At 41.2% G+C, this 17,992-nt stretch overlaps 1 protein-coding gene across 4 annotated transcripts in view; it reads right to left on the bottom strand.

Annotated features, from left to right (window-relative positions):
- Nucleotides 1–1,171: 1,171 nt before the first annotated feature.
- Nucleotides 1,172–17,992, bottom strand: part of GRM3 (glutamate metabotropic receptor 3) — a 105,251-nt gene continuing 88,430 nt past the window's right edge. For 3 of the 4 annotated variants that reach the window (XM_051633121.1, XM_051633130.1, XM_051633140.1), the window contains exons 4-6: nt 13,363–14,429; nt 7,908–8,082; nt 1,172–1,721 (exon numbers count right to left, since the gene is read on the bottom strand). In XM_051633121.1, the coding sequence (XP_051489081.1) occupies nt 1,648–1,721; nt 7,908–8,082; nt 13,363–14,429 (1,316 nt within the window). In that variant the 3' untranslated portion in view covers nt 1,172–1,647. The remainder of the gene's footprint in view (nt 1,722–7,907; nt 8,083–13,362; nt 14,430–17,992) is intronic. The other variant, XM_051633150.1, reaches the window with a different exon arrangement.

The following is a 17,992-nucleotide window of genomic DNA, read 5'->3' as shown; positions in this document are numbered from 1 at the left end:
TCACAGGGATTTTTGTACTAGACTGCTCCATGATGGAGCTGTGTGTGTAGCCAGTTGCTGAAGTGCAGACATCAAGAGCTGTTTGCTGGTGGACATGCGAATGTCCAAAGAAAATAAGCATCAATCCATGAGTAAGAATTTTATGAATCTGCATCTTTAATTTTTGCATTCAAAAGAACAGCTTCTTCCTTTGCCAGTTCAGCCCTAAGGACTCACACCTTTCCAGAAATGTGTAAAAACTTCTGCAAGTGCAGGAGCACTGGGCTTCAGAGGTCTTCTACATCCAACACTCTATATCTGTAGTGTCTGCTTTTCAAGCCCCAGTGGTGTTGCCTTTGAAGTCAATGAGAATTTTGCAAGTGACCTCAGCTGGAATGAGATCAACAGGAACAAGCCCTTAGGTAAATATTCCCAGACACATCAATCAAAAGTGTGTTTGTTTCCTTAATGACTTGTTGGACTCAGCAAAAGGTAGGATTTCAGACTGTTTCAAGAGAGTGAAAGCAACTCTAAGAGTGCAGTTATAAAAGCCAGACTTTAAAGCTATTTTGGAATTGTCTTAAGTAGCCAGTATATGTGTCTTGAATTGTTTGCTTTGAATGCAAAAGTCACCCCAGCAACATGTGTAAATGTTTCCTGGGTTTCTCTTTTATGACATTTTTAGGTCTCTATGTTTCTGCAGTGCTCCAATTGCCTGTCACGACACACAGACAAACTGAGCCAGCTTTAATTTGGCTGGAGGTATAAAACAGGCTTAGCTAATTTTCTGACAGGTTTTCTTCCCTCTCTTTGCCAATGTAATCTAAAATCTCTTTGTTTTTTATATGCTACCAATCTATTGTGCACATGACAGCACTTTAAGTCATGCCAAATGAGTGAACCAGCAATCAAAAATGTGTTACTAATATCTTGTTGAAATGTAATTAGGCATTTTCACTTTTTTTAAGGACAGGGATTTTACACTTGACCCTGACAAAGCATTCACTGTAAGCACGTAGTATGTGGTACAGATTTTGTACATACATACAAAATGCACAGGGGTACACTTTGTCCCCATACACAGATACGTGTCCACACACACTAGTACTGCAGAATTTTTATTGTTTTTACCTATTCTGGTGTCCAGAGAAATGTAATGACCTTGAGGGAGGAAGAAACATAAATGAAACCATGCTGAAAAACTTTTATCTTTTTATTATTGGTACCTTTACATTAATACTGCTATTTTGTGCTGAGAAAACCAATGTTACACGTAAGGTAACTTTAATATACAACATAGAAATGCAGTCTAAGTTAATTACAACAAGGAGCTACAAAAAAATTCTGTAGGAAAGAAGTCACCTAACATTGCAACTGTGCTTGAAACAAATCACTCCCTTACTGCAGGACTATGCACATTGTGAACCATGGTTATTTACATGTCCCTTATGACCATTAACAACAGAAGGGCTAAAATCAGTCTAAAAAGTTCCAGAACATCACTATATACTGTACAATCCTCAAAAATAATTTATTACACTGTTTCTAAAAAAAGGTACTAGTTTTGTTTTGATTTCTTTTTTTTTCTGGTGTTTTTCTGGAGTGCACAACATGTGCAAAATTTTGCCTAACAGTCTAAAAACTCAAGAACTGAACTGCAAGTCACAATCACAGAGATGAAGTGGTGGAGTCCAGGACTTCCCTTCCATTGCAGACGGTTGGTACGTACATACTAGCAGATGCTGAAAGAGAAAGAGAGGGGAAAATAATACAGAATCACATAGAATTGTCATGGTTGGAAAGGATCTCTGAGATCACCAAATCCAGCCACCAACACAAAAATCCCAACAAACCCAAACAAACACAACCACACACACTCCACCAAAAAACAACCACAACCCCCCCACCCCAACAACCTCAGCCACTAGAACACACCTGGAAGTGCCACATCTACATGTGTCTTGAATCTCTCCAAGGATGATGACTCTACCACCTCCCTGGGTAGGCTGTCCCAGTGCCTGACCACTATTTCAGTATAGAAATTCTTCCTAATATTCAATCTGAACCTCCCCTGCCACAACTTGAGACCATTTCCTCTGACCCTATTGTTGTTTACTTGGGAGAAGAGGCCAACCCCCACCTCCTTACAACCTCCTTTCAGGTAGTTGTAGAGGGCAATGAGGTCTTCCCTCAGCCTCCTCTTCTCCAAACTAAACATCCCCAGTTCCCTCAACTGCTCCTTGTATGACTTGGTTCTCCAGACCCTTCACCACTTGCTAGCTCTCCTCTGGACATGCTCCAGCCCCTCAATGTCCTTCCTGTAGTGAGGGGCCCAGAAGTGAACACAGTACTCGAGGTGCAGCCTCAGCAGTGCCGAGTACAGGGACACAAACACTTCCCTACTCCTGCTGGCCACACCAACCATCAGCTGACTTCAGGGCAGAAAAAAAATACAAAAAAACCATGTAGGATCAGAATGTGTGTTGACTTGAACTATCTGACTCAATTTAACCAAGATGCTAATGAAAAGTGACTCTGTGGGACTGCATCAGCAGTGGAGATGATGGAGGTACCAGTTGCACCTCTACAAGGCAATTCAGATCTGAGGCTGAAGCACCCTCTGGAGAAACCTGATTTCTCTTTGTTGACTGTTGAGGGTGCTTAAGTTGATTAAGCTTCTTTGAGAAGTGTCTGAATAGAATATAGATTTTTTTTTTTTATGATTCTGAGCCACTGGGTCTCACTTCATAACATTTTGCATGGGAGAGTGAATTAATACAGCTAGAGTGGTGCTAAGATATCCCTGTAAAATAAAAAGTGAACTTTTGAATTTTTCATGTTTTATTGGCCAGAAATGTAAAGGTCTGATTCTTTGAGCTTTCATAGAATTGGAATGGACATTCCTGAAATAAAATATATACATTTTTTAATCCAGGGGAGAATCCACTTTTGCATATTAGAACTGTGTATTGATCTATTTTTTTAATTTTAAAAAATAAAAATAGTATGTGCATGTTGGAAGAAGTGACTAATACTTTTAATAAATGATTTTAAAAGCAAGGTTATTTCTCATCTAATCCCAGAATTTTTTCTGGCCATAATATTTCTAGGAGCTGTAGATCAGCATTCAATAGGCAGCCAGAGGTGAGGGCCAGATTCTGATACTCTTATTTACATTGCCTAATATTTTATAAAACAGGTTTTCATTGCTTCAGTGATACAAGATGACAACTAAATCTGAGTATCAGAATCTGTTTTCAAATGTGTTTGTGTTTTGACTGTAGGACATATTGCCATTCTGCTAAAGCCTTGTGGATTTTAATTTAAAAGCAAGCTGGTTTGTCCATCTTTGTTAAAATTATCCTTTGGGCATCAGGGATATGTTTGCAGATACTCTGTGACATCTCTGCTTACAGCACCATAAAGCTGTTTTTTGAAAGATACATTAGGTTAATGATAACAGTGACCCAGAGAAATGTGATGCCTTCATCAAAGAAAACACACAGCAAGCAATGACTTAGTAAACTCAATCATCCAGTGTAAAAAGCAATTTATGCAGCTGACAAGGGCATGCTCAGTCTTCCAAAACTGGTGCTGGCTACACTCTCAGTTGCAGACTGGTTATCTGGAGATGCTCAGCACCATTTTCAGAACAGAACATTCTTTCTTCAGCTCAGCTACTATTTGTAATTCTTGCATGGAAAAAATATAAATGGAAAACACAAGTGCTTTAACAAGAGAAATTTAGAGGCACCTATTGAACCACCCTACTTGTCAGAGGGCAAGACAATTTTCTGTTAAGCAGAAGAGCCAAGAATGAGCCTCTGCTCTGCATTAGGTAGCTGGTGTTTGCTCTCTCACAACTTGGATGTGTGTTGTGAGTGACATATGTGAAAACAGGCATCTGCAGGTAAAAGGGGACAAGGCATCATGTCTATGACTTTGTGAAAATGAGCTACTAGGTTTTGTATTCAGTTTTGACTGGGTATAATATGGCAACACCTTGACTCTTTTTATTATTGTTGTTATTTTAGTTTCTGCTTATTCTTGCCAAATAGAAAAATCAGTACCACTCAGGAGACCTAATTCAAATAATTCTTCTTCTGGAGTATGATAACAGGCAAAGGCATTTTGTTTCTGTGACCATCAATCACCCACCCAGAACTTTTTAGCTTCAGGGCTTTTTTAAAGCCTAACATACTGAAGAGCACAAATAGCTCAAATACTACAGTACTTGGGTCAGGAGGACATCAGTGTTGGACAGAGAAATACGGTGGCAGGCAAGGAACAAGTGGCTTTGCCTTTTGAGATCGTGGGCTGCCTCCACAGCATGTATCTCTCTTGTAGTACTGGGAAGCAGTTAATAATTCTGGGTGCAGTAAAGTGTTCAAGCTGAGTATCCGGCTCTCACAGAGATGGAAAAAAATATCCTGCTTTTCCTTACAGACCCCAGCAAAGTTAATCTGCCCTGCAGGGTCCTGAGTTTCACGTTGTGTCTTGTAGCAGAAGCTGAGGGATTTTCTGAAATATTCCTGGACCTGCTAAAAAACTTCACCTTCATTTGAGGTCAAGAAAAATTTTGTGATGTGACCAGAAGTCTTGATTTGGATGAAATTAATGCTTTGGATTTCCTATTTCTTGGTAGCTTCTGGCTTTACTTAGATAATCCAAGGCAAAGAACCAGAGGTAAAATGCAAGAGCCCAGCAGTGCTGTGTGCACCTTGCAGCAAGCCTACATAGACAGGAGGAAGCAGAGTCAAACTTGCTGTGCCAGTTCCTGCACTCATGTTCACAACTGGACAGCTGTGAATTAATAATGTATAAAAGCCATATATCAGGGCCAGTTTGGAGCAAGGGCTGAGAACATAAATTCTGAGACTGAAAATTTACCAGCCTTGTTATAAACAGAAGCTTTAATTCTTTTTCTGAGCCCTGTGAAGGACACCTGGAGGAGCTCGTCTGTGTGCTGCTATCCCTGCAGACATAACTTGGATGAATGACACCTAGGTGTAAAAGCTCAGCCTGAAATCATGTAGGTGCTTAAATCAGTCCTAAACTCTCTGAGATGTTTCATGGGTGCTAATTTCCTACCTTATGGGGATACCTCTGCCAAGCCCATAAAACAAGCTATAGGAAAACTGGGGAGCATCCTGATGGGGAAGCAGAACTTATGCAACATGCTGCCAAAGGTGAGTTTTCAGATGCAAATAAATGTGTACAGATGCATATGTTTCAAAAGTAATCATATACCTAGATACACATACACCCTGCCTCTCTTCAGCTTAAATCTATATTCTTTTGTAGTCCAGACTTCAGCTGTCAAAAGGATCAAAGTTCAGTGCCTCTAAAACAAGTTTCCTCTCTTAGCAGTCAGGTATTCCCTGCTACTTGCTTTCTGCAAAGCATGTAGCAAGGATGAGGAGCTGAACGGAGATGACTACATGGGGTGCTCAGTTTGGCTCTCATGACCACACTGCAGCTTTTGCAGTTGATCATTGACTTAGGCCCTCCCTCCACTGCTCAGTTTAGGATGTAACTGTGATATGTGTGCCACACTTAACACTATCCAAGAACATAATGAGTGACACTTATCTTCTCTCATAATGTTTGGACAATTTCCATGGTTCGAAAACTGTGTCACAACTAGTCACTTGCTGCTCATGACCCACTGTTCTCATGGCATTACTGACTGATGGAGTGGAGAGGTTGTGGCAGCCCTGGGATAAAACGGAGGTGGGAATCTATGGGCGTAGGAAACATCTGAGCAACGGGTATTCCTGTCCCCTAAAGCTCTGATGATGAACAAGAATCGGCTTTTCAGATGTTTCTGCTACTAGAATTCCCTGAAGTTGATTTTGATCTGTACCACGTTAAGCAGTTTTGAACTGATGAAACACCATCGAGACAAAAATAAAAACAAGCTGAACTGGTGAGAGGAATATTTTAGGCACGGATTAGAATTAATTTGGATGACAACTTTTTAGAGGTTTATAAATGACTAAATTAAAAAAATATATATTTACAAATAAATGGAAAGGAGTGAGGGAAAATTTTCTATTGTAAAAAATTGATGCTATGGTAGACACTTAATCCTCAGTGCTATTTTTTCCTAAATAATTATCCTAGGTGAAATTATAGGGCTTTTTCCATTGTATGTGGTGGCCCTTTTAGTCCTACTGACAAGTCCATGTCTTGCCAAGGTGTGAAAAGACCAACAGAGCCAAGCAGCCCTTATTCAACTATACGAAAGCAGGAGAAGTAAATTACTGTGGCCACATTTCTAAAGAATGAAGAAGCAAGATGCTCTAAGTTTGGATTTTAATGTTTTCCTTAATGTCTTAAAGCTATTCACAAACCTGAAAAAGTAGGCTTTTAATGTAGAGATGTGCATTTAGGATGTCTCAATTGGATACATGCCTGTGCACACACCTGTATTATCCAGCCATTACAATAAAAATATCAAATTCCAAAATGCGATCCTGTACAAAAGTATTCAGGAATCACAGTACTTTCTTATTAAACTTATTCTGTACCATGAGACAATTAAGAAACTTGGGAAGACCACTTATAGAAAATTCATAAGGGATGAAAATAATCTCATGGGACTTATTGTTTCATCAAGAGACCAAAATTTTAAAGGTTATTTGGAGTCCATCAGTCTTGCAAAACCAGCCCTTTGGTCAGTGCTCAGGACTTTGTGCACTTAGGGCCATCTCATCTCTGTCTTGGTTTAAGTTTTTCAGAATAGCCATGAGGTTTTGATTTCTGGCCTCATGGCTGGATGCAGTCCTGACAGATGTGGTGGAGGACCTGTAGAGCTACATGTTCACTCTCTTGTTAAGGGACCTTGAGCACTCCTGACACAGTATGAGTTGGGATGGAGAACCAGAGGTGGCTGTGACCACTTTACCTCCTAATCCCTGCCAATATGATACTCAGAAGCATCCCAAGTTCCTTCCATGTTCTGTCTGAAATCCAAAGTGCCAAAGGTTTCTAGCCAATTTTAGACACTTAAGTAATACTCAAAAACCTGAGGCTAGGTTAGTGTGAACTTGCTGGCAAATCTTGCTCTGTGTCTCCCTTTTCCTCTGTTTCTTATTCCTTGCCTCTTTCTAATTGTAGTGTGCTTTTTCAATTAGCCTATGAGGTTAAACATTCTGTCCACAGAGCTCTGTGAACGAGCTGCTATGCTCTTCCACCTTGATGACTACACTTGACAAGAAAAATAAAAACCGAGCATACAGGTGATTTATTTTTTAAATGCTCCCAAAAATCTCTAAGAAACTCACCCAGAAGTGGAGAAACAGCCTCAAATCAAAATCACAGATGTGAATCTGCTTGGGGTGAAGGGAATGAAGATTAAAGAAAGGAGGGAGGCAGAGCAGATGAGCTCTGCTTGCAACAGAGCATTGATTGCTCCTCCTGGCCGTGGCACTTATAAAGGATTTTGCTCACTCTCAGCATACAGATACAGTTCATGGCATCCCTTGTATGCATTTGGTGCAGACTTGGAGCTTTTCATTATCATGCAGGTGATAGGAGCCATTGAGAGCATGCTGCATTGTGGCCTGGGTCCTGTTGGTGTGTCATTTTGACAGGAATACTCCAGGGCAATCTGTTGCTGTTGCTGCTGCGAGAGTGACAGGCTCTGCTTTGTGCAGTGGGATGGAGTCAGAGCCTGCTGAAAGCTTTCTGCTGGCTTCAGTGAGCTTCAGAGCAGGTGCTGAGCTGATTCCCATGGAAGGGGGCTGAATTTTTCTCTCTAGACACAAATGAAGTGATGCTTCCACAGGGTCAACAGCCCAGTGTCTAGAGATCGTTTTGTGGCTGATAAAAACCTCATTTTGCCTTTATCCAAATCCCCTGCAACCCCACATCCTTATTTAAAAAAAAAGGAAAAAAACAGAAGTGGTAGTTTTGTTACTTACACTGGGAGTAAGTGGTCCCGGTCCCACTGACACTGAACCTGTTGAGATGGAGTCTGTGAGTGACCACATTCTTCTGGGGCTGGAAGAGGATGATGTGCACCTTGGGTGCGAACAAGCAGCCCAGCACAACGAAGCCGCTCAGACTCACTGAGATGCACATGGTGGTGGTTTGCACCTAGGAGAGAATGGGTGCAAAGCACTGTGTTTCAGTAGGGAAAGCTCTGAAACGCAGAATACTAGAAGCATTATCAAACAACAGTAGGAACCAGAGTCCTGGGGGTTTGCACTGCTACTGGCTGGCTCAAACATCTCTTGCATCCTTATCTTCAACAGTCCTAGGGTCATGTGCATAGGGTGCCTGGTGCTGATGGTTCCCTGTGTCTCTGCATATCAGGGGAAGACTGACTGTGTTCTTCCTTTCTTTCTCTCCTCTCCCATGCCCTTGATTTCTAAATTGATCAGGAAATCCTCTGTAACACCTGTCATGCAGTACCTAGTGAGCACCAGCTTGCACATACCATGCTTTCGGCAGGTTTACATGAGATGCCTTATGCTAGACATACTTTTGAAACCAAGTTTACTCTCCAGCATCAACCCTTATCAGAGAACCTGAACAATCCCTTGCAGGAGTAGAAATGTGACTTGGAGTAAACATAAGAGCTGGTGACATTTGTCAGCACGGGCATGAAAGGTGCCCTGACTCTGAGACATATGTTTTTGGGCTCAGAAGGAAATTGTGAGGTTGCAGGATTTTAGAGCAGTTGTCTTGGGGCATTAGTTAGTATAACTTTGCTGGCATTATCTTTATTCTTTTTTGTTCGATAGTGTAACTAGGTCCCAGTTTACTGCCTCAGTTTCAGTTTATATTCTTTTCTTCCAAGCAGATTCCTTAATTAAGATACTGAATTAAATGACTTTAAACTCTACTGCTTAATTTGAATTATTATGCATCCATGGCTCATTTTTCTTAAGTTATACTCCTGCAGTCCTTGAAGATTAGCCTTCCTCCATGGGAATGCTTCTCATATCTTCTTGTCAGAATTAATTGGTGCAAAATGAAAAATAAGAGTAGGGAATGGACTTTGTTTTTATATACATCTATATATACACACAACACCAAATGCTTTGTCAGCAGTAAGTATAATTAATGTGGCAATATAATAATCACTCTACCCATGGTAGATGTGGCAAGCACCATGAAAAGGTGCTCAGCATTCACAGAGGGAGTGAACACGGCAGACACTACATGGGCAGCTTGAGAAAGGGACACCTTAGTGTTTCCAGCTGCACTTTCTCCTTCACTTCTCTGCATTTCGACCACGGGGCTCTGCAGTTTGTTCTGGATGCATCTTGAACTGATGAAGCAGGACTGGGAGTCTTTTTATAAAGCAAGAATAAATGAGGGTAGTAATTTCAAGGTAAATTCTCTTCAGTGATGATGCTGTCCCCGTCAAACCCGCTCTGCTATGGCTTGTGCCTTGCTGGGCAGCTTGGCTGTGCTGACACTGTTATACACTCGATCAGTTAAATGATTTGGGTTAAAAATAGCCCCATCTCCCAGGGTTCCTTTTAACCCAGGTCACTTCAGTAGTTCAGTGTGTAACCTAGCCTCAGGGGCACTGGCGTGCTGGCAGAACGGAGGCAATGCAGTTGGACCAGGCAGGAGCAATTGACAGGGGGGTGAGATCCTTTTGACAGAATTATCCCTAATGAAAGTGCAGTGAGAAACTGCCTGAACAGTAGGAACTTTTGACATCTGATTATATTATAAACAGTTAAGCCCCTATATTTCTCCCTTCCTGTGTGTCCTGGTTTGAGCCAGGATAAAGCCTGTTTTTCTTTTGCTGATTCCTTTTTTTTCTTTTCAGTGAGCTTTTTGCTGCATTTCTTAAGCTTTTATATAAAGTGATTAGGTTGAAAATTCCCTTAAATATGCAAGATATTTGGGCTGCTGTGAATTTGTGTTATGTGCACTTATTTAATCATATCAAATTTCATCGTATCTTTCATTCTGAAATAAATGTGGATCTCTGCATGAAAATCAATGACACCAGATAAATCTCTTTTCCAGCAGCCTTTCTTTAAACTTTTGACAGTGCAGCTCAGTCAGCCACCAAACAAGCAGTTTGCATAGAAGTTTCTGGCCTCTGCTTTGGGATATTCTAGACTTTCTGAGAATAACTTCTGCAGTCATTGGAGGACTCTTTGGAACACATAAAGGAATGTCAGGGTGTGCTACTGCTGCTGGGAGGGGCTACTGCTGCAGGAGACCGTGGCTTCTAGCAATCTCCAGTATGTATGTCTGCTGTCTTTGATCAGCCTAGAGTTTTTGTCTGAACTGACTCTTGGTTAGGTAAGGCTGGGAACTCTTGTTGCAGGTGCTGGGAGAAGCTCTCTGTAGGTGCTGGGCGGCTAACAGGTTCAGCAGCATGCAAAAAATGTGCACAGAGGAGGGCCAGAAAGTTTGCTGAAGGCTGTGTTTTTGTGCAGAGCAATGGGAGTGGCAGAGGGCATGATCCCCAATGCCTACAGGAGCAACTATCCCTGGCGTATCAGGATTGACCCAGACTGTGCTCGTGAGAAACGATGCGGGTCTGCAGCTTTGGGGCTGCAGGGATGCCTGAGGCCTCTCACAGGGGCTGGGGAAGTTGTTGTCTTTTTTTTGCAGGAGATATGAAGGATTTCTGTTGCCAAGTTAAGGAGCTGCGAGAGGAGGTCAGCTGGTTTTGCAGCATCAGAATTGTTGAGAAGAAGGTGGATTGCACCTTCTCTGACACTCAGCAGATACAAGTGCCTGGTCTGTACTAGAGAAGGCAGCCTGTGTTTCTTGAGTTGGGAAATGGAGACTCCCATGATGAGGAAGGCTGGAAGTTGTAGCAACAGGCACGTGGCAGATCTACTTACAGATCTGCAATTACAGCATAGGTCAGTACCCTGGTAGCAGGGTAAGGAGAGGGATTTGCATGCTGTGTGAGAGGAACAAAGCTCTGCCTGGCAATGGGGCAAACATTGGTGTCAATAGAGGCTGGGGAATGAAGGGATTGAGAGCAGTCTTGTGCAGGAGGACTTGGAGTGCTGGTGGATGAAGAGCTGTACATGAGCTGGCAATGTGCTCTGGCAGCCCGGAAAGCCAACCTTCTTCTGGGCTGCATCAAAAGGACCGTGGCTGGCAGGTTGAGGGAGGTGATCCTCCGCCTCTACTCTGGTGGGAACCCCTGCAGTGCTGTGTCCAGTTATGGAACTCTCAGTACAAGAAAGACATGGACCTGTTGGAGTGGGTTGAGAAGAGAGACACAAAAACGATCAGAGGGCTGGAATGCCTCTCCTACGAAGACGGGCTGGGAGAGTTGGGTTTGTTCATCCTAGAGAAGAGATTGTTTCAGGGACACCTTATTGCAGCCTTTCAATATATAAAGTGGGCCTACAGGAAAGATGGGGACAAACTTTTTGGTAGGGTCTGTAGTGAAAGGACAAAGGGTAAGGGCTTTGAACTAAAAGAGGGTAGACTTACGTTAGACATTAGGAAGAAATTCTTTGCTATAAGGGTGGTGAGACACTGGCACAGGTTGCCCAGGGAAGCTGTGAATGCCCCATCACTGAAGGTGTTCAAGGCCAGGTTGGATGGAGCTTTGAGCAACCTGGTCTAGTTGAAGATGTCCCTGCTGACTGCAGCGGGGTTTGGACTAGATGACCTTCAAAAGACTCCTCCAGCCCAAACCATTGTATGATTCTATAATTCCATGTTTGTGTTTAATGATAAAATCTCAAGCCAGCCAATATATGTTTTAATTGCTGCTATTATGTTTCTAAGGTTGTTTATTGTTGATGTCACCAGTATTGGTCTGCACTAGGATGGCACATGTTGATTAAGAGTAGGCATGCAAAACTGCATGGAAATGAAATATGGGTTTTTCAAAGAAACCCCAGAAGCGTAGACATCTAGGAAGGGATTTTCAAAAAGCTCCTGACATTTCATGAAAGTACCAAAAAAGCTGTTAAAAGCATTTTCTGTCAGTTTGGTAGGATTTGAGCTGGCTTATTTAGAACCTTGTATTTAAATAAATGCCTATGGGTGACTGAAAATCCCACTCAGATGATAGGGCAGAAAAATGCTTCTTGAACAATCAAGTCATGCTCCTCTTGACCATTAGTGTCTGTGCTGCCCACTCATGTGACTGCCTGCCTTGATATTACCCACCTTCTGTGTCTATCTTCCTGATTACTTCAAGTGCCCAGAGCTCTTCCCCAGTGCCTTCCCTAAACATTTCCTTCATTAGCTTCAATCCATTACTCACCATTCTAACTTCTCCTGAGACTGAATAATCCCTTTCTCTCTTTTTGTTGCCTTGAAATTATTTATAGCCTGTGATCACGTCTCCCTGGGTTTACTCTTGTCTAGACTAAATATATTTAGCTCTTTTACTGTCACTCTGCATGTCTTACTGCATTGTTTATTATCAATTCTTGTTTTCTTGAGGTTTTCAGTACCTTTCCTAAGCTGAGAAAAGGACCACTAAAAATATTGTTCCAGGGTGGTCACACCTAATGTATGTTAAGTGACATTACTAGCTCAGCAATTCTACATGCTATACCATGTACATCCTACAGGTAATAAATACATCCTAAGCTAATCTTCTACCTTTCTTCTGGGCAGAAAGTTGAATTATTTCTCTACAAACTGCTGTAAGGGCCAGCTCCACCAGTCACTTCTCACATCATAATAACTGAGATTTCCAGTGGAGCAGAGCTAGATCTTTTTTATTTTTTTAATCCAAAAATACAATTTAATTGAACTTGAAGCTCTGCAACACTGTGTGACAATTTAAGCAATTTAATGTTTTTTAAGTTTGTTGGTGAAGGCAAGCCAATTTTTTCTGCTCAGTGAGGTCTGTGTTTTATTCCCTACAAAATGGAGAAAGAATAAAACTTCTATATAACACAATATTTGTTGGATTTTTTTAAACAACCCTGTTTTGTAGGAAATTTTTTAATTGTTTCCTTGTTTGGAAGAAAATATCCTGTTTGAATGGCAAATTCCTTTGAAGAAGTAGACTAGTTTGTTCAGTTTTTAATTTAAGGCCCACCTCCACCAAGTAACTCATTGTGACTCATTCTAGCTCATTATCTAGTATGTTTTTCTGTTAGGACTATGACTTCATATCCTGATGTACCAGGATGAATATTCAGTCCACAGGGTATGCCTCTGTCCCAATCAGACTGATAGTACTAATCTCTTCCACCACTAACTGTACATCCTCAGTTTGAAATGAGATCATCTTTCTCAGAAATAAGCTAAAATTTGGTAATGTACTTAGATGGACATTAGCATAGAAATAGAGCTTGTTTGCAAGGGGTCCAGAGGACAGAAAATGTGAAAGAAGCTTTTAGTGAAATGACGACAGGGTCCTTTAAAGTGATGGACATGATTTATGGAAACAGATATCCAAAGACTTACTCTGTAGTCACTGGATGTCACATAAAATATGGGGAGAAAGGCCAGCCAAATGATGCACGTTGTGTACATTGTGAAACCGATAAACTTGGCTTCGTTGAAGTTCTCTGGACATTTCCTTGTTTTGAAGGCATAGACAGTGCATAAGACTACGAGGATTACATCATATGTTAAGGAGATTAACATACTGGAATCTTTGACATTGCATTTCAATATGACAGTCTCTCTCTTCTCAGGAAGAGTGTACCTCCTGGTGCCAGGGGCCTCCAAGATAAGCCACACGGACACCACCACAATCTGTACCAAAATGAGACTCAGGCAGATGAACACCTGAGAGCTGGGGCTGATGAATTTAGGCCTTTGAGCACCGTTCTTGACACCATCAAATATTCTGGCTATGCAGTTTGTTTTTGTCAGAAGGGCAGAGTAGCAGACAGCAAAGGAACTTCCTAGTCCCAAACGACGGAGGGTGCAGATAGCTGGAGAAGGCTTGGCTATGAAGAAGAAAGTCATGCTGTAAGACAGGAAGACCCCAAAGAGCAATATGTAGCACAGTTCACGGCCAGAGGCTTTGACCAGGGGGGTATTGTTGTGCTTGATGAACACTCCAATGACCATAAAAGTACAAATAAAGCCCAGGCATGCAATGGTAACAGGACCTATTGCCCAAGCGTCTTCCCATTTGATGTAGTCTTCTGGTAGGTCGTAACAGCCAGTCAGGTCAGCCGTGGGCCATTTTCCAGGCCCACAGTCTGCGCAGGTAAATTCATCAGCAAGGTACTCATAGGTTTCACAGGGAATACAAATCCAACAGCAGACATCTCCTGGTTGCATATTCTTCATCTCATTAGGAGCACAGGGGTCGCTGCACTGGGAGATGGGAACAGAGCTCCTGGACCAGTGGATAGAGTCTACCTCAAGTGACAAGGTTTCTGCCCACTGACCAACCTTCACATAGGAGTATCTGCCTCCGGTGTACTGGAAATTGAACACGTTGTATCGCCCTATCCCATCTCCGTAGGCATCAAATTTGACCATACTGTCTGCAGCACTGGGAGGGTTGAATGGAGCTGTGGAAAAACAAAAAAAAGAGAGAATGTTATTATCAAAACAGCAGATGATATTTTTCACCCTTTTGGCAAGCACAGATGCCTGACTGTTTATACAAAGCAATTCAAGTGCCACCAGGTAATCTGAGAGGTCTGTGTCTGTCTCATTTTTGAACTGTTTTTGCCTTGTTTGAACTTTGGAAGAATAATTCAGACAGTGGAACCTGATTTCATTTTACTGCATCAGAAATGTTTGTGAGTATGGAGAGTTTTGTTAGGCTACCAAAGTCCTTACCTTCTCTGCCTTGGAAGACAAATGAATTCTTCCATTATTTCCCCCAGTGTGCCCAAATGCTACCTTTCACATTTTCTCTTGAAGGAAAGAGGTCTGCTTCTACCTGAGACTCAGCATTATTTGGTGAAATTCAGCTGTCACGATGTAAGGAAATTAAAATGGTCAGATTAATAAACATCTGTTTTGACACCAGCACTTTGGAACATGGATGAAGAAAGGATTCATTTTAAGGATGATGGAGCAGTAACTAAGAAGTCATCAACAACTTCTTACTGTGTCTTTTTCACTTCTCTCTGTGTTGTAGGAAGCTTTGAATCCCTCCTGTTTTGCCTCACTTTAACCAGTTTCTGAGATTTTTTGTCTCATCTGAGGTTCCCAGCATGTGCTGCTTTGTTCCTATATCTTGTTTGGGGAACAGATGAAGAAACTGCAAACTGGATCTGTGACCTTTTGTGAAATCAATATTTTAACACTTTCAACTGGTAAGCTCTGGAGAGTTTTTCTTTTTTTTCCTCCACCTGAGGCTCACGCAAGGAATGAAGAAATATTTAAAATATAGGAGGAAATTTCACTTACCATGTGATTAATTGGTCATTTGATGTAGCATCAAAGTGGAACAGCTTTATAGGCAGGAAGCAAAAGGGATATTTTTGCCATTGATGAGCAATAGAGGTGATTTCATTCCTCAGTGTCTTTGGTTACACAAGTGGTTCCACACTCATTGCTGGAATAAATCTTTTTCCCTGCATTTGTGTCCATGCTGTGCTTGAGCACGAGCAATATCATATGAGGATGTCATAACTTCCTCCACTTCACTCTCCACATACTTTGGATTTCTTGCAGAAGATTTATTTTGCTTCTATAAAGCACTGAGACCAAATTCTTTCACCGATATTCCTGCAGAGTGTTACTTTGTTTTTCAGCACTCCCACTAAGGTCAGTAAAAAAAAAGGACAATGGTTTTTGGCACAAAAGCCCTGATTGAAGGGTTGATGCATAACCTGCATCTCCCCAGGTGCTGGACTTGGAGTGCATTTCTTTCCACACTTTCTTCTTTTAAGGCAAGGCTGGAAGATAACTTATGATCAGCTCTAGTCTCTGCTGGGTTTGAGCCAAGACTCTGCCTGTTCTCATCCCTGCATACTCCTGCTCTGTACCACCTCACCTGTATCAACTACAGTGGTGGACAGGCTTGGTCTGCAGGGTTATAGACTAGGTCTGAGCACCACAGGAATGTGTAAGAGTATTATTTATTTATTTATTTTTCACATTGAGGACATCCAGTTGTACCACTGCTCAGCCCAACAAGACCTCTGAGTCCACAAACATTAAGGACAGCATAATACTCCCCCAGATGGTCAGTCCTCCTGGAAATAACATGCTCTAAAATAAACAGGTAGCTAAGTTCAAAATATAGGTCAACAAGAAAAATATTAAGCTGTTTCCCCTCCTCTGCTTCCACCTCCTCACACACAGCCATGCGAGCTCTCTCATCCAGGAGCAGCATTAAAGGGAAATTATAATACATCACTTAACAACTCTTCAATTATATGTTGTCATTGCCAGTGCCTTATTTCATTATTCATAACACTTACATAGATTGTAGAAGCTGTTAACACAGCAGCCCAGTTTTAAGAGCCAATTTATTCACTTCAGTGTTTTACAGGCCAGCTCCTGAGGTGTGCCAAGAGCCTGTGACTTCTGCTGGCACCAGTGGAGCCACAGGTAAGCAAAACAACCTGCAAACTTGTTGCATGGTTTATCTTCTGTCAATTGCAGATCTTCCTGTGCACGAGTACCCTGGTGCAGGTTAGCTGAGGGTCAGAGGTATCAGCACTTTTCACAGAATTCCCCCTGTGTAACATGTTCAATAATTTAATAATTTCTTAGTTCTGATAGCCTATTTATCATTTAAATAGAGCAAAGTATTTGCCTTGGACTTTGCAGGTATGGACAGAAGGCAAAGCAGGTTATCCCATGTGTAGTTAGCTTGAAGCTCAAGTGTATGTTGCCTTCCATGAGGCTGTTCCCATGCTACAAATATGAAGTAAAGTTTTTTGTAGGACAGTATGTTTTAGGTCAACCACAGCTCATAGCTGGAAATGTTGGTTGTTAGTGGCTGCTGATAGAGGAAAATAAATCACACTCCTTCAGACAGAGCGGATGAAGTAATTTAACCAAACAATGATGTATTGGTAGTATGGTGAGCCAAAGCCTGCAAATGAGCCCACCGGGTGGCAGCAATTAATATATCCACTGATTATGTATAAAATCACTCAGGCATTCTAACTGATATTTATCAACATATTCTAAGTCCTGTAGGACCACTTCTGAAAAGTCACGTTTTCAGAAAATACATAATAATAATAATAATAATAATAATAATAATAATAATAATAATAATAATAATAATAAGCTTATGGGCATGAATGTAATAACATATGAAGACAGCACTTTATGTCCTAGAGTACAAAGTGTAATTTTTTATGCACTGGTAGACATTTTTCCCAGATATAAAATCAGGCCATGTCACAAGTCACTCTGAAAAGTTTCTTCTAGTTAAATTTTAGTTTTACTAAAATTAGTAATTTAGTTTTACTAAACCTACAATCTTTATAACATATATCTAGTAGGTCTTTTTTAGAGTTGCATCTAAGCTGTTTTTAATTCATCCCTTGGGAGATGACAAACAAAACTCTGGGTCTACAAATGCTGTTAGCTAAGAGCCTATCTGAAAGACAATACAAACTTTGTCTCCTTTGAGCAATGTCTTTGAATCTTCTCTTCCCCGTGAACTCCACCAAATGAATTACTTTTATGCAAAGCAATTATCCAAGATAAATGTTATAAAAGAAGATATAAAGGAAAAGAAAGGATAATGAAAAGAGACTCAAAGATGAACCAGTGGTGCTTTGTGCTCCAGCTTGCAGCAGCTCAGCAATGAAGATGCAACAGCAGTGACAGTTGTGAGAACAGGAGGAGCACTCAGGTGCACAATGTGCAGCAGACTGGAGAGGATGCCATTGTGTGAGTGGAGGACAAATTCCTTCAGCTTCAGATAAGACAGGACAGACTGGGTAGTTTTACAACTGTTTCAGCAGCAGATATGGACAAGAACATAGAACAACATCATATCTTTTATACAGTGAGTAGTATAATTTTGTTTCTCTCTTTCTACAGTGTGATTAGCTTTTAAAAAAAAAAAAAATCACTTAACTTTCTAGTATGTCCTTATATACAATTAGAAGCAGGTGAGTTCCTTTCATTTGGAAATTTTTATTATTTTTGG

Source organism: Apus apus, chromosome 1, assembly GCF_020740795.1.
Source record: "Apus apus isolate bApuApu2 chromosome 1, bApuApu2.pri.cur, whole genome shotgun sequence".
Classification (NCBI taxonomy): domain Eukaryota; kingdom Metazoa; phylum Chordata; class Aves; order Apodiformes; family Apodidae; genus Apus; species Apus apus.
Note: the sequence above shows the minus strand (reverse complement) of the source record. Positions and strands in the feature narration are given on the sequence as shown.